Source organism: Solea solea, chromosome 4 (genome assembly GCF_958295425.1).
Source record: "Solea solea chromosome 4, fSolSol10.1, whole genome shotgun sequence".
In the NCBI taxonomy this organism is placed as follows: domain Eukaryota; kingdom Metazoa; phylum Chordata; class Actinopteri; order Pleuronectiformes; family Soleidae; genus Solea; species Solea solea.
The window spans coordinates 16,518,156-16,534,992 of record NC_081137.1 but is presented as its reverse complement, the minus strand read 5'-3'; the positions used below and the strand labels follow the sequence as shown (position 1 = coordinate 16,534,992).

The 16,837-nt window shown below is 43.2% G+C and overlaps 1 protein-coding gene across 2 annotated transcripts in view; it reads right to left on the bottom strand.

The window, feature by feature from the left end:
- Window positions 1–497: 497 nt before the first annotated feature.
- The window catches only part of usp25 (ubiquitin specific peptidase 25), a 32,301-nt gene continuing 15,961 nt past the window's right edge, over window positions 498–16,837 (bottom strand). The window contains exons 14-26 of one of the 2 annotated variants that reach the window (XM_058627092.1): window positions 16,411–16,649; window positions 16,182–16,252; window positions 15,843–16,071; window positions 15,165–15,443; window positions 14,043–14,182; window positions 12,747–12,920; window positions 10,213–10,308; window positions 9,106–9,284; window positions 8,416–8,494; window positions 8,214–8,293; window positions 7,827–7,950; window positions 5,567–5,759; window positions 498–1,470 (exon numbers count right to left, since the gene is read on the bottom strand). In XM_058627092.1, the coding sequence (XP_058483075.1) occupies window positions 1,298–1,470; window positions 5,567–5,759; window positions 7,827–7,950; window positions 8,214–8,293; window positions 8,416–8,494; window positions 9,106–9,284; window positions 10,213–10,308; window positions 12,747–12,920; window positions 14,043–14,182; window positions 15,165–15,443; window positions 15,843–16,071; window positions 16,182–16,252; window positions 16,411–16,649 (2,056 nt within the window). In that variant the 3' untranslated portion in view covers window positions 498–1,297. The remainder of the gene's footprint in view (window positions 1,471–5,566; window positions 5,760–7,826; window positions 7,951–8,213; window positions 8,294–8,415; window positions 8,495–9,105; window positions 9,285–10,212; window positions 10,309–12,746; window positions 12,921–14,042; window positions 14,183–15,164; window positions 15,444–15,842; window positions 16,072–16,181; window positions 16,253–16,410; window positions 16,650–16,837) is intronic. The other variant, XM_058627093.1, reaches the window with a different exon arrangement.

Genomic DNA, 16,837 nt, shown 5'->3' with positions numbered 1-16,837 from the left:
GCACAACTCAAAATGTACACCTGTAAAGTACACAACAATGTGAAATAATGAATAAAGGCAACCTGGATTACAATGATTTTACAGTAAACAGCGTTAAGTCTTGTATTTGAGTTGGAAAAATCTTACCATTGGCTCCCAAACAAGCGTCTGAATATGAGAGAGAGACTAATGATGCATGAGGCATGGATACTTTTTTGAAAGAAGCAACTTCTACCGCTTCATCCTACACACGAGGGTCGCTGGTGCAGCTCTACAACATAATCAACCTGTGAAGCAGAAGAAAAAGACAAACAGGCTCATTTATTCAATCAATACTTTTAAAACGCAGTGCTCTCAGCCTTGTGTTGTTTCAGTACCCGACCCGACTTCCTACCGCAGCTTTAACACCGATGTTCCACTTTTAAACTTTGCATTGTGGACGATTTACAACTGAATCTTTCAGTTTTTGTGCAGGTGGGAGAGAAAAAAAGAAAGAAAGAAAGAAAGAAGTAATCAACACACGTCAATGCATCTTTTATTTGGCCTAAAAGGGCCATAAATAAAATTTTATTCTCTCGATTTATTAACAAGCCACAGGGAGACCGTGGCCATCTACCACAGCACTTAAAACATCTCGTTCTGGTGCAGTCCACAACATGAGACCCATCTGAGATACCTCGGAGCCGCTGACAGATCTGAAGGCTCTCTTCCTTTACTTCCTTAGAAAAATAAAACAAAAACATGGTAATACTGTACCAAACGGGAGGTGGAGCAGCGGGGCGACCCTCTTCACACAGAGAGGGCTGATTTAGGAGAGTTTGGGGGGTGGGGGGGCTGTGTCAGCGTGGTTGGAGAAGCTTCAATCAAACGGCAACAACAACAGTAATAAACCATGAAAAAAGAAAAAGCCCTCAAACTCTTTTGTTTTAAACAAAGTTGAAGCAGAATGTGCTTTGATATCAACCACTCGTGTTTTTTTTTCTCTCCTTCTTTTCCTTTCACCCACCCCGTCAACATCTCCTCCTCTAACATTTCTAGTAACAGTCCCGGACTCTTTCCCCTCCTTCCTCTGTTGTGTTTTGCTTGAAATAAAATTGAAAATAATATTTATCATGATAAAAACCTACAGCAGCAAAGAGAGAAACGGAGGAGGAGGGAAAAAAAAAACAGCTAGAGAAGCGAGTGACCCCTGGATTGATAAGGAAGGCATGGGTTTAGGGAGAGGGGGAGAGAGAGAGAGAGAGGTCCATGGTTTGTGCCCCGGGGGTCGGGTCAGTGAAAATGGGGGAGAGTCGTCGTCTCGTCGTCTCCTCTGAGCTCATCTCTCCTCTGCGGGCGTCCTGGCCACCGCGGCCATGATGCGGCTGAATCGTTCGCACAGCTCCAGAGTGGAGTACGTGGGCAGCTTGGGGGGGTCGTGGAAGCTTTTGATCTCTGTCGAGCAGTCCAGTAACTTGGGGAGGAAGTCGGTGAGCTTCTCCTGGAGGTTGGCTGTCAGCGGGGAGGAAGCACAGACAGTCAACGGTTAAACTGCACTGACCGAGCACACTGTCGTTTAACGATCTGATAACCTAACACAGACGGTACAGAGAAAATGTTTTGACTGTGATATCACGAGCGGTTTCAAAGCATGTTCCACAACAGAAACAGGACTAAGACTCTGGTGAATTACTGTCGGAGTGATAACATTGTGGTTTTTTCCTGAACAAAGGCCAGGGATTCAGAGAACACGGTCTCTCTGTGGACTGATAATGAAATGTGCAGATAAAAGCTGAATCCTCTTTAGCCCGACCAGGAGATTTTTTGTTTTTTTTGATCGACTACAGACTTGCTGGTTTATTAATCTCCTAATATTGCACATTTCCAAGTGTTTCCCATTTTAAAAACAAGCGTCAGCTTCATCTTAGGATGTACACGTCGATCTAATTTAGTAAAAAACTGCAAATCCACCTCGCTTACACGTGTTTGAAACCAACTCTGAGGATACGGAGGAAGAAAATGTAACAATAACAGATCAAATTGACTCTATTTCACCAGCTCTGACTAACAGTAGCCACCTCGGCTTGGAAATCACTGGTATCAAACTGCAGCTGCAACTAACGATTATTTTCATAATCTGGTGCTCGTCAGCGGTTACGGTGATGGCAGTAATAAAAGATGAATATTTCAGGTTAAAGCAGGAAGAGGAAACCTCGCAGCGGTTTATCAACACTTAGATTTAACGGGTAGAAGTGTAGTGAGATATCAGCGCAGGGGGGCGTCACTAACATAAACTAGTTCCAAGCACTACTACAGACAAACTGCTATCAAAGGTTTGCTATAGAGAGAGAGAATATGGAAAAGTCACCCCACAGAGGACGAGGCTCTGGCTGTTCTGTGATGTATGAAACCCTGACTGACCCGAATTCATTACCTCTGTCAACTGTTTGTGAGCAGCATAACTCAAAATATTTTTTGTACTGTGGGAAACTATGTGGCCTTTACAAAGGTTTGTGATCTCTGGGTGTTTTCTTTTAAATTATAAATGGTTTACTACAGCTCAAAAGTGGATAAAGGCATAGCTGTATTTGTCTTGTATCATTGTGTCTTCCTATGTCGCAATAAAAGAGCACTATATGTACATGGTAACAACTTCTTTAACTTCCTATGTCACAATAAAAGAGCACTATATGTACATGGTAACAACTTCTTTAACTTCCTATGTCACAATAAAAGAGCACTATATGTACAAGGTAACAACTTCTTTAACTTCCTATGTCACAATAAAAGAGCACTAAATGTACATGGTAATAACTTCTTTAACTTCCTATGTCACAATAAAAGAGCACTATATTGCACTATTTGATTCCAAATCAAAAACCCTGGATGAACAGCAAAGTGCAGTCCCTCTTAAAAAGCCGAAACGCCGCCTTCAAGTCAGGGGACAGGGCCCTGTACAGCGTTGCCAGGTCAGACCTGAAGAGAGGAATCAGGGAGGCCAAGGCGGCATATAAGAGGAAAATTGAGGACCATTTCGCTGTGAATGATCCCAGAAGAATGTGGCAGGGAATAAATCACATAACAAACTACAGAAGCAGTAACCAGGCGACTGCTAGGACTGATGCCTCGCTGGCAGAGGAACTAAACAGCTTCTTTGCCCGCTTTGAGACAGACAGGCCCTCAGCAGCCACAGCACTCCCACCCCTCCCCAGCACTGGCATGATGACACTTCAGGAGCATGAAGTGAGACATGTGCTGAGGACTGTGAACCCCAGGAAGGCGGCTGGCCCCGATGGAATACCCGGCAAGGTACTCAAAGCTTGTGCCGACCAACTGACTGGAGTCTTCACAAACATATTCAACCTGTCCCTGGCGCAGGCCATCATCCCACCCTGCCTCAAAACCTCCACATTAATTCCCGTTCCCGTGTGCACAGCCTCAACGACTACAGACCTGTTGCACTTACGCCTGTAGTCATGAAGTGCTTTGAGAGGCTGGTCTCCCAGCACATCAGGGCCTGTCTGTCTCCCACATTAGACCCACACCAGTTTGCCTACAGGGCAAACCGATCCACGGAGGACGCTATCACTATAGCGCTCCACGCCGCGCTGAGTCACCTGGAGCACCGGGGGAGCTATGTCAGAATGCTCTTCCTGGACTTCAGCTCAGCCTTCAACCACATCCTACCGGAGATCCTGGTGCAGAAGCTCTCACACCTGGGTCTCTCCAACCAAACCTGCCTTTGGATTAAGGACTTCCTGTCAGATCGTCCTCAGTCAGTCAGACTTGGTCCACACCTCTCCAGCACCATCACACTCAGCACCGGCTCCCCACAAGGATGTGTATTGAGCCCCCTCCTCTTTACTCTCTACACACACGACTGCTCCCCGACCCATCTCTCAAACAGCATCATAAAGTTTGCGGATGATACCACCGTAGTCGGGCTCATTTCAGATGGAGACGAGTCTGACTACAGAGATGAGGTCAACAGACTAACAGCGTGGTGTTCAGTTAATAACCTCAAACTAAACACCACTAAAACAAAAGAAATAATACTGGACTTCAGAAAGGACAGAGCGGCCCCGACCCCACTGCACATAAATGGGGACTTAGTGGAAAGAGTCCACTCCATCAGGTTTCTGGGTGTGCAGATATCTGACGACCTCTCCTGGACTGTCAACACCACGGCGGTGGTAAAGAAGGCCCAGCAGCGTCTCCACTTCCTGAGAGTGCTCAGGAGAAACAACCTGGAGGAGAGGCTGCTTGTAACCTTCTACAACGCCACCATTGAGAGCATCCTGACGTACTGTATTACAGCGTGGTTCGCAGGGTGCTCTGCAGCAGACAGGAGAGCGCTACAGAGGATCATAAACACAGCCCAGAGGAACACGGGGTGCTCTCTGCCTAACCTGGAGACTATTGCCAGCTCTCGCTACCGAAGCAGAGCTGGAAATATCATCAAGGACTCCTTCCACCCAGCTAACCAGCTGTTCCACCTGTTACCCTCGGGCAGGCGGTACAGATCCCACAGAAGCAGGACTAACAGGCTCAGGGATAGCTTCTTTCCCAGAGCCATCAGAGAACTAAATAAATAAACGAAAGCAAAAACATTCATTCATAGGGAAACACCACTGGAAAGTGCAATAGTCTGATGTTTCAGTCACTTTGTCCTTGCTGCTATATTTTGTCATCTTGCTGCTATATTTTGTCATCTTGCTGCTATATTTTGTCATCTTTGTAAATGTCATAGTCATAGTTTCTGGAAAAATGTAAACAACATTTTCATATTCTTATTTTATTGTTAATATTTTTATTTTCTCTTTTTAAAATTGTTATTTATATATTGTATTTTGCACCAAGGGAGTGGCACCCAAATTTCGTTGTCCAAAAAATAACGACAATAAAGGCTATTCTATTCTATTCTATTCTATATGTACATGGTAACAACTACTTTAACTTCCTATATCACAATAAAAAAGACCACTATATGTACAAGGTAATAACTTCTTTAACTTCCTATGTCGCAATAAAAGAGCACTATATGTACATGGTAACAACTTCTTTAACTTCCTATGTCACAATAAAAGAGCACTATATGTACATGGTAACAACTTCTTTAACTTCCTATGTCGCAATAAAAGAGCACTATATGTACATGGTAATAACTTCTTTAACTTCCTATGTCACAATAAAAGAGCACTATATGTACATGGTAACAACTTCTTTAACTTCCTATGTCACAATAAAAGAGCACTATATGTACATGGTAACAACTTCTTTAACTTCCTATGTCACAATAAAAGAGCACTATATGTACATGGTAACAACTTCTTTAACTTCCTATGTCACAATAAAAGAGCACTATATGTACATGGTAATAACTTCTTTAACTTCTCAGAGGCCGAGGTAAAATAAAATAAAACCTCATCCACCCAGAGCAAGTGAAAACGCTGCACACAACCAGGAGGAACAATTGAGCCGTGGCCTGATTATTGTGATCTCTGGCAATACTGAGGAATGTTCTAGAAACCCAAGACTTCACTCCCCACAAATACTGCACAGGCAAACTCTGCTGTTGTTGCTGCTGCTGCTCCCTCGGGGAACTCACATTCCATCTCCTGGCCCAGGTACGAGCACCAGCGGTTCCTCATGTCCTCCACGGCCAGCAGGTCTCTCTCCACGTCGTGGAACAGCAGCAGAGGGATGCAGGGCACCACCAGCTCGTTCATGATTCCCAGCCCTGTGGTCACCTCTGGTTCTTCTCCCGATTCAAACATGGCGGCCGCTTGTTCGTTTAATTTCTGCGGAAGAAGCGTAAACAAACATATTACGGGATTTTGTTTGTCCTTGATAATATCTGTTTTAGGCCCAGTTGAGACCTGGTATCGATATTCATACTCGGTGATCCAAGTAGGATTGTTCATACACGACATTAAAGTGCTACTTAGCTGTGAATGTGACATATTTATGGTTTTAAGGGAGTACGACTGTAGATGTGTCTACTGTCCATGTGTCTGCATGAGTGACAGCGAGAGAAAGAAACAAAGACAAGCAAAGCCGAAGCTCTATATACACTGCTGTAACATGAAAAAGGACTTAAACCATTAGAAAACTTTATTGATATGACAAATCAGGGTAAATACTGAGGTGGTGGCTTAAAAACCAGCAATGTATGGATGCTGATTATTGTAAAAGCTGAGGAGGCGGTCTCTAATGTGTTCATGCAGACCTGTGCTCAGCACAATCTGGACATGATCGGAGTCTTAATTACATAAAACACTCACAGTCAAAGTTTAGGAGCTCTGGGGAATGTAAGTGGCCTTTATCCAAACTTTGTTCACATGTGGACAAAGCAGCGACATCCAAAAAATGTGCCTAATTAACTATTAGCATTTCAGAGCAGTGTGAGTTTTGATAACAGCTGCTGAAAATGAAATTCCGAGAGTTTCAGTGCACCTTAATTGTTGTGTCACAGCCACCGCTGCAAAGAGCGGGCCAAAAAGTAATAACTGACTTCCTGTTGTGTTCAGAGCACTGGCATTCACCTGTCCCTTTCACCTCACGCCGTCTCCGCAGCACTTATGAGGAGACGTACCTCACAGTTTGCGAAACCAAGGTCATGTTGCACTTTGTGGCTTCCCGACAGTAAAAAAAAAAAAAGATTGTGACAGAGAGGAAATGAGGATGACGAACACACCGTCGTCCAAGAAAACACTTAGCTGATTTTGTGCGTCGGCATTATCTGACGTAATTGTTTTTGCTCCAAAAAAAATGTGCTTTATTGTTACGTTCTACCTTTCTTGTTTTTGCTCTTTCCAGTCAAGTTTTCCATTTGTTCTAATAGATAAATACAGTATTCAATGGCCTCAGTACAAACAGTAATCCTACAGCCACTAGAGCTTAACTGGGGCCTGATGTTGCATGCATGTAGATACAAGCTTTTCTTCCTCTTCTTGGCGAGAAAACCCGTTGCTGTCACAGACAAACTCCCTGACCTCCTCTCTCTGAGGAAACGACCCGTTCTTTTTCCCTCTTTTTTTTTTTTTTGCGAGCCAGTTTGGAATCAGTGACTGCGGCGCTGGATTCGCAAAACATCCAAGTACATTAACTGTGTCAATGTTAGCAGTGTTTTCAATTAAAACAAGAGCTGAAGGTAAACAGCTGAGCGGACGGAGCCAGAACTCCTGGCCAGAGATCTGAGATGACCGATCACGCTGTGCAGAGCTGAGGTTTGAGGTTAGCTGAGGACACGCTTGTGTCTCATGGTAATGTGTTTACACTCGCCGGCCCTCCTGCTTCCTATTCCCACTCCAGTGATTACTTTATAAGCACAATGCTGGTGTAAGGTTACTGAGTGCAGCAGCGAGGGGGCTGCTGAAGATCAGTACAAGGCTGATCGGACCAAAATACCCACAACCCTAACCAAGGATACCAGACCACAGCCTGGAGCTTGGTGGGAGAGAAATGAAAAGGGGGCTCACATCACAACACTGACAAGGTTTTCATCTGTCAGTATCAGATGAAAAATCTTCAGCGGAATCTCTTGTGGGCAGAAAGCAAAGCCAATGCAATATCTCAGCAAAAGCAATTTGATTATAGCAGCACAGCTCCGTATTGAGGGGGGAAATCTCTGGCTGTTCGAGTTTTGCTGAGTCACTTTAGCGGGAGGAAGTCTGACACGGAGGAAAGGGAGTGACAAAGGAGAGACGATGATCACAGGGAAGGACGGCGGGGACAAAAAGGCTTCTGTTCCCAAACAGAGCCTCTCTGTGGTCGGTTTGTGGCATCAAAGCAAACTGAAATACGATATATAGGAATAAAAACATCCGCTGATTTGATAAACTGTCTTGTGTGTGAACGAAACTCACCAGCAAACACTCTCGACGGTAGTGACCGAGGAGCCTCTCGTTGTGACCTCTGTACAGGCCCTTGGACAGGAGCTCCTTGTTGTACTGATACGAGTAAATCAGATACATCAAAGCCTCCACGTAACTGCAGAGGAAACAATGTTGACACGCAGATGTTATGTCCCGATAAATGAGTATCAAAGTTGTACTAAGAACTCGCGAGTGTGAACCGTTTAGAGGAGACATAAACTTGATGACCCGACTGCACAAAGTTGTGGAGCCGCGCAGGCAGCGAACTGCTGCCCTCTACAGGAGACAATTCACCACTTACTGGCTGCTATGGACAATAAAAACAATAATGTGCAACTCCCAAGTTGAACAAGTTCAACTGCAAAGGTGTCACCGTACTTTGTCTTCTGAAAGAACTCCAAGCCGGTCAGCATGAAGATGGTCGTCTCTCGGAAATTCCTGTAGTCCTGATGCCACATCTGACGAAGACAAACACAAGTTTAATGACACAAATCCTGGATAATTATAATATCCACTACATCATAACAACATAAATGAATGCACTTCAGATGAATAAAGACCAGAAGAGTCCACTACTGACCTCATATTCATCCATGTTGACCTCCTCGGGTTTAATTAGGTCCAGTTTGGCACGTGCCACATTCATAATGCTCTTACATCTATGGAGGAGTGGGGGGGGGGATACGATGAGATGGTGAGTCACTGTGAGTTACTCCAGGAGATGAAACAGTCCACCCTGCCCCGAGGCCCTAACATGGCCTAATGAATCACTCTTTAGAGCTGAGAGGAGAAGTGAAACACTCCTCCGGAGGCTCCTATTGAGGCCACATGAACACATAAATCTAATTATGCCGCTCAAAATAGAGGAGAAGGGAGAAATCAATTTTTCCTCTCATGAATATGGATTGAGGCCAACAAGTGTAGTTGAAAAGTTTTAAGAGATTGTACGGAGCACAACACAGTCCAAGGACATCGCAACGGTACTGGGGAGAGAAGCTTGATATTTACAGGATTTACAGCAATTAAAAAAATAAAATAAAAATCATTTGTCTCTGAAGGTTTGTGTTTGAACAAAAGACAAAGGGAAGACGCATCAAAAAAGAGCTGTAGTTAAAAAGCTTTGTCCAGATGAGACACAGACCATGCGTGACGTGAGCTAATGAAGACACTGTAACATCAAAAAAAAAAGTCTCTGCTACCCTCTGCTGGTCAAACTGAGTAATAGTTTTAGAAATACAAGGGCTGTGGCCCAGTGTGGTGTCTGAGCTACCTCTCATCGAAGGCCAGGTTCCTGTCGGCAAACTGTGTGAGCAGAGTCCTCTCCAGAATCTTCTTGGGAGCCTGGTTTTGGATGAAGTACACGATGATGTGCTGGAGTCGGTAGTCGTTCTCGAGTGACGTGTCCTCTTGGGCAAACCTCAGTAGACGAGCGTACTCCAGCTTTATGGCCTGAGCACAGACAAAATGGGAGAAAACTGAGGTTGGGGTGGAATGGATATGGGTCGTATTTATTTATTTATCTATTTAACTGCACAAATCCTAAAAGGTAACTCAACGCAATTGCATTAAATCATCAGTGCTGCAAGAGCTCAGATTCACTGAATGAGATCTGGTCCAGTTAACTCCCAACACCACAAGATAAATACACGGCAGGACAAAATAAAACTGCCTGAGCGAGTCCTTAAGTGCTGAACTGAATCATTGCTGACAATAACATGCTGGAAACAAACAAAGATTCCACTATTTCTAGTGAAATATGGATTCAATTAGTAATATTCACAGCTGGATGCCGACATTAATCGCGGCAGTGGGTGTACTTATCTCCATATGAGTGGTACGTGAGTATTATATAACGTCAAATATTGAAGTAAAACACCCGTTTACTTACTCTTGTCTTCTTTCTCATTATTGGAAAAGTGATACACATGCAATTTAACTATTAAAAAAGGATGTGACGTCTTTTCCCCCCACCCATTATAAATTCTTAAAAGTGTTCATGTAGAACTGTGTAGTTTCTTTTCAGTATTTACTTCCAGTAGCACTTGATTTCTTTGAGACTATAGCAATGGGATAATTTTTACACCAACTTAGAGGCAGATATTGAGTGGATGTGGCTGATTCCAATTATCTAATGTGTCCCTGCCAAGGTAAGCAGTTTAGAGTCTGCATTGCACAACAACAACAACTATGACATTCCATTTTTGTAGAATTTGACTCAGGATTTTGTAACAGCGACTTAATGCTGCTGTAAAAACAGTGCTTTGGTGTTGTTTTTTGTATACGACAAGAAAGTACACATGGAAACTCTGATGAAAAGGGAAAGACAACATGGGAGTGGAGATGGAATGAGGAACGGTAAATGAGAGATGTGGAGTACCTTAAAAAAAGCCGCCTCGGGCCCATTCTTTTCATATACGCTGCTGGATTTGCCAATGGCCATTATAACACCCTGCATGTTGGGGGTCATCATCGCCTGCCCAGGAAGCAGGAACCATGTTAAACAAAAGAACAAGGTCCACCGGGACAAACTAAACAAGGCCAACCTCCATGTTATGTGCTCAGAGGCGCTACGGTAAAAGCATACCACAGACGGGGCATGCCAGGCACCACTCAGCAATCCATGCACTGGTTAGAGTGACGACTGAGAGACAGAGAGACAAAGCCAGTTGGGGTTCAATGGCATGATGCACAGCCCGCACGAGGAAAGTGTATGTGTGTGTGTGTGTGCGGGGGGGGGGGGGGGGGACCAAGGCAGCCATATGACAGGTCAGTGGAAGTGCAGGGACATGAGGCAACAGGCTGGAATTTTCACTAATGATTATTATTCCACAAGAACACACAGTGGGTCCCGTTCAGACCTGGATTAACATAGTTTTTGAGTGAGTCGATCACTAGTGGACAGCTCTGACTATGAGATAGACTATCTGGTGGTTCAGTCTGTCTCCAGTGACCACTCTCAGTGATCATACCCGACTTGCCCATGCGATATGCAAAGGAGAACATGTGTACATATTCCCTGGCAAAATGCAGCTGGGAAGGCCGAGTACTTCCAACTATTGTTTTCAGTTTCTTTATTACCCTTTTTGGTCACCAACTCCAGTAGCTGTAACGCCGCATGGAATTGTTTTCCTGTTTCTGACATTGTTTGGTTGCCAACTCCTCCCACAGCTCAGATCAAAGGCTTCCATTCATTTACAATGGGAGAAAATGGCAGAAAATGTTGAATGTTTCAGAAAGTATTAATAGCAGAACATTGTTTTAAATGGTCCTTCGTTGGTCCAAAATTTTTGATTCAAACTGAATGAAAAATGCAGACGATAGCGACCAAAAATAGTTAGGGAATAGGGAATTTCTAAATCTGTATTCCTAATTAAAGTGCACTACCAAATAGTAATTTTAACTAGTCTGACTATATAGTTGTATCAATGTGTTTGTGTGTGTTGACATGAGGGAAAGAGAGCTCAAGTAAAAGTGGGAGCCATGAGGTGAATATATCAATGTGTTGCCTGAAGCCTGTAATAGCGGTTAATATTAATATTTTGACAGTGGGCGTAAACATTTCACTCTATATGGTAAGTATTTTTGGTGTTCATTATGAAACTGTAGCAGGTCAGTGGGCACGTTACGCAGCTAAAAGAATCATATACAGCCTTGTGATGGTGACATTATGCTGTGTGTCCATCATGGTGAGGTTTCGGTTTGGAACGGAGCAGTACCTTTACTTGTTAGGCGGGGTGTGGGCCGTGCCTGGTGGCCATTTAGCGTGACGTCGTACCGGTGTGACAACAACATCGATCGTGTCAACATAACGGACAACAATGGAGGAAATGCAGCAGTTTGTTTTGTTAACTGCTCAGTTTGTGGCTGATTCTCTCAACAAGACGTCAAGCTTTGTATGAGAATAGAGTAACTGCGGGAGTGGTGTTCGCCCAATCACCTGACTGACGTGGGTGGAGCTAGGAAAGGGTGCCAAAAATGGAAAGGTTGGGGCTAGTTATTTTGGTACTATACCTAATGGAAACACGAAAAAATACCTACTGTACTGTACCAAACCAAACCGATGTCAGACTTCTTTCCAATGTGTAAAAACGAGTGGGAGAAAGAACTGTCGCTGAACCAGCTCTGTGTTTGTGCACCGCATAATATGGCTGTAATACCAAAGCTTTTATGTTTATATTCCGTACTAACGTTTATCAACACCAACATTCAACTGCTTTGGGCATTTGAGAGCAGATAATGTTGAATTTTACTTGATTTGAAACCATATTTTCCTGGGCAGTAAGTCATAAGAGATATTTTTTTTGCTTTACACAGACTTAAAAAAAAACAATTACCTGATTTATTGTTATAACTGATCAATGTCCTCAATGTGAACCGTAAAAAATTAAAAACTGTACTTAGATCCATCCACTTTTGACTGTGTCACACAAAACTGATATTAACACCAGCTCAGCACAGGGCCACACTGATATTCAGCTACTGAAAGATATGATTTCATTTTAATTTAATTTCTTATCAAATATTTGACATGAAATATTCAACAGTTTATTCATATGCCAACACTGTGGTCTTGGCTTTCTTTCAGTTAACTGTGACTCAGGTGAAGACAGAAGCTCCTAGTTAACTTGCCTCTGTGTCAAGATGCAGACCAAAAAAAAAAGGAAACTTTTTACACCAGGGTCAAACAGAACCACCAAGAAAGACAACGGTCTGATAGTGCATAATTTGAAGCCACAAGCCAACCCAGAAGAGTCAGTCCATATAAAGTGTCAGATTTTCTCAGGTGTGAAAAATCTAGTGTCGAACCATGCGAATGTGCAATGAAGCTCCCACTCCCTGTATGAAATATGCACAGGCGTCTCAGCACATTGCACAAAGAAGGGAGAGAGGATTTATCAGGGCGAGCGCTACCTCATCATCATACCCCCCCTCTTCTGACTCAATGACAAACGTCCCCACATGAGGAATGGCCACCTCTACGGTGCGCTGTCCAGGGGAACCATCCTCCATGACCAGGTCATGAGGAGGAGAGGAGGGGCTGCTCACCTGGATCTCAGGCTGAGGGAAAGTGGTAGAGGGGACAGACTGTAGAGACAGATGGACAGATGACACAGGAGGGAGAGAGAACCGATGGAGAACATGGAACGTTAGATAAGAGTGGAAAGAAAATATCGCAATCATCAAATAAATTCATTTAATATCTGAACTTTTGATGTGGTTTCCCTCAAACTGACTCTGCTGACACTGACTTTGCAAAACTTAACTTGACAGATCTTATCACTAACTTCTTTAGTCATACTAGGAACAGCTCAGGAAATGGTGGAAACTTTAATTAGCCCATAATAGGGAATAAAGGATACGTTCACACTTGTCTAAGCTCCTCTTATCATACTCATACATCATATGATACGAATCATACATATTTCTTGATGTGTAATGTTTTTGTAATTATTCCTTCTCTACAGAGGAAAAAAGCTCCCTTTCTAATGCAGTTCCAATCTATCCTCTAAACCTGGTTCAGAGGGAGACGCGGCAGCAAAAGACTACATTGCTTAAATTCAGGGCTAAATTAATCGCCAACTATTTTCGCCAATTGATTCACTGATTCTAGTGTTTTTTTCATAAGAAATAACTTTATTTAATTTCTTACTCGTGAACTTATGTTTTGGTAAACACTCCACATGTTGATGGCAGCATTCTCATCGTTTTGGCTCTGGTTTGGTCTCCACCAACTTCCTTTAGAAGATTATCAGACTTTTTTTGTCACTTTGATTTATAAACTTTTATTGAAACGCTGCGGTGATGTTGTACTAGCAGTGACTGGAAACCATAACAGGGAATTAGTTGATAAGAAAAACACAACACTAGGGTGACAGACTAAGCTCCACAGCACACTGTAGCGTTTAGTAAACCTTCTCAGTGTTTACCTTTCATATTTTAATTGCAATACTATGGGGCATCCTTTAAGTTCTCTTGAACTAAAACTTAGAAAATAACACCTCATACAATAAACATCATTTGATCCTGAGCTCTAAGTGTTAACTCTTGAGATTTACTCTGGATGAACAAATTAAATAAAATAATACCACAGTTACATCACAGTTTTTTGCTGCTGCGTGAAAAGATAGATAGACAAGATGCGGTGACAATGACTCGGTGTGTGTGTGAGTGAGGCAAATTGTGCGTCTTTGAGTGTGTTTTACATACAGCGTTCAACAAAGCCTCAGGGCTTCTCTCCTCCTGTTCGGCAGCAGCTCTGGAGATGGCTCGCTCCGTGTCCTCCTGCAGGTGCTTGGAGTCATTGGTGGGAGACGGCTGCTCCATGTACTCTGGCTCCTGCTGGGGAACTACAAAGGAGGCAACGACAACATCAAGACACACATAAAGCAAAGACAGTTCCTCTGTTCCATCCGCGTTGGATTATCCACATGACTGCAGAAATCAATCATAGCATTTTATGATAACACATGCTTTTATTTTGGATAACTGCCCCTGAGAATAAAATGAGTTTCATTAAAGGTTTGGTTAAATTACAATGCAACAACATGCCGATTACTTTACTGCTTAACTTTACCAATCATCACACCATGTTGTCTATCATAATACAGAATATGTAGCACCTGAGAGCTGTTGTGAACCCCACATTGAATCTTAACTATGAGATATTAAAAACACTAATGTTTCTAAGGGAGTGGCTAAAACTGCACATCTACTTTCAAGGTTATTTTGTAATCTTTTTATAATCATCAAAAGCCTTGTTCACGCTACACAATTTTCAGTGCAGGTGATCAGCAATCTCCGGTTACCTTTCAAAAACATGATTAGATACTGCTGGCATGTCGCACGCAAGAAATATGATCAGTCCATGACAACAGCCATGGAAGACACCCCAACAATAATAAAACACGGGTCCACACGAGAAGAAGAAGAAGGAAAAGGAGCAAAATAACCTAAAAAATAGCAGGGATCATGGACCTCACTACTATGATAAAAGGTCATCGATCAGCCTGGAGGTATGAATCCAAACAAAATCAAGCCTGCTTTCACACATCTTTTCCCGTGTAAAATTGATTTAGAAAATAATTTAGAGACTAGACATGTAAACTCAAATAAAGGCTCAAGATTTCAGTGAAACAATGGTGAGTGATCATCAACAGCCCAATGTCGAAATAATATCAGCCTCGTTTTCCAATTGATGTTTTAATCTAATATCAAAATTGTATGTTAAATTTAATTTCCCTGCAACAGTTTCAAGTCTGCCTCTTGCACATAAAACAAACCAACTACAAAAGCATTGATTGTTAATTTAGTATACTTCTCTTCTCTGACCTGTGTTGTCTGGAGTGGTGGATTCAGTACTCATGGGCTGAGGGGAGGAGGAAGTGGTGGAGGTGCTGGATGCTGCCGAAGCAGCAGCAGCAGCGGCGGCGGTGGCTGCAGCTGCGACTAACGCCAGCTTTTCCTGCTGGGCCTTGCGGGCCTGCAAGGTGTCCCACTCTACGACCTCCTTGTCAAAGAGCTCATTGTCCTCCTTCACGTACTGCTTCAGGTCTGGGGGCAGTTTGTCCATGCCGCTGAGAACCTGTCCTGTTTCCTTATCAAACTCCTCTGCAAAGACAACAGGGAGGGAGAATTTACACATGACATCACCGCCCAACTTAATACACTGAAGAAAGTCACTTTAAGAGAGTTGAGCTGATCAAACAGAAATTACTACGGGAGCTTCGTAGAGGAAAAAACACGTAAAACTGACCAGACTTGCAAAGTTCCATTTTAACAAACAGTCAACACGGGTATTGCCTCACCTTTCACTAATTTAATAATCATACATTAAACTTTTTTATGGTGCAATTTAAGAAATACTCAGCCCTAATGCTGACTTTGCCTTTATCTGCAGGATATTTAGCTTTTATATACACACGTTAATGTTTGGCAATAAACAATGACTGAATCAATATTTACACCTCTCAGAGGACTTACTTAGTGATACATTCAGTCCACATGTACCTTCTATAAGAAAGGGCTTCTTGTCGTTGATATACATGAGACAGTAGGCACTGGCGTTGCGATAACCTCCAAATGAGTCTCTGACCAGCTCCTCCCAGGAAGACTTGGTAACAGAGATATCATTGTACTTCATCCAGCAGCGCTGATGTGGATCGTAGATATAAGCCCAGTAGTGGCCTGCGTTGGCCTGGCCTTCATGGACCAGCACTGCATGAAGCCGGTACGGCACCTGGAACAACAAACACAAACATTCAAAAATTGAGTACATGTTATTGGCTTACTGAAAATATGCACTATAAGTACTGAAAATAAGAGCGATGACAGAAAATTGCAGCTCACCTGCATCATAGATTTGTCAGAGTACATTAGCTCTATGGTTCTGTGGATTCTGGTTATGCTGCCCTGAAGATCTGATGGGAAGAAAATCATTAAACTTCATTTGTCGGTGTCAATCTAATGTTTACACCAGCGGTATTATTCACAAAGAGATTGACAGGTAAATCATGCTGAAGGAATTATAACAGAGACGAGCGTTTTTGAGACGCAATCGTGAGACAGATACACCTACCGCGGGTGTCATTTTCCACTTCACTCCTCCAACGATGCAAGCAGCCCTCGAGCACCCTCAGCTCTTCTTCGGTGATGTGCCTCGGAGCAGGGTGCATGGGCAGGTCGGGAGGAAGCCGGGACTGGGTAAAGGGTTTATGAATGGGTACTCTCTGTTGCTGGGCTGCAGTGGGAGCTGTGGTGGGGGCTGAAGCAGACCCTGAGCTCTCTAGGGGGGGCAGAGGGTCCTGCTCGGCTGTGCTGCAGCATGAAAAAAAACACAGTAAAGAAATTTTAACTATGTGCAGTGGGAATGCAGCATGGGCCCCGATCAAGGCTGCTACAAACAAACCGGTAATCTACCTTTCTTCATAGATAAAGAAATATCAAATAATGGTTCACCTAAAAAGCAAACTTCAATCTGTATTTGAAGGGTTAAATATGGTTTT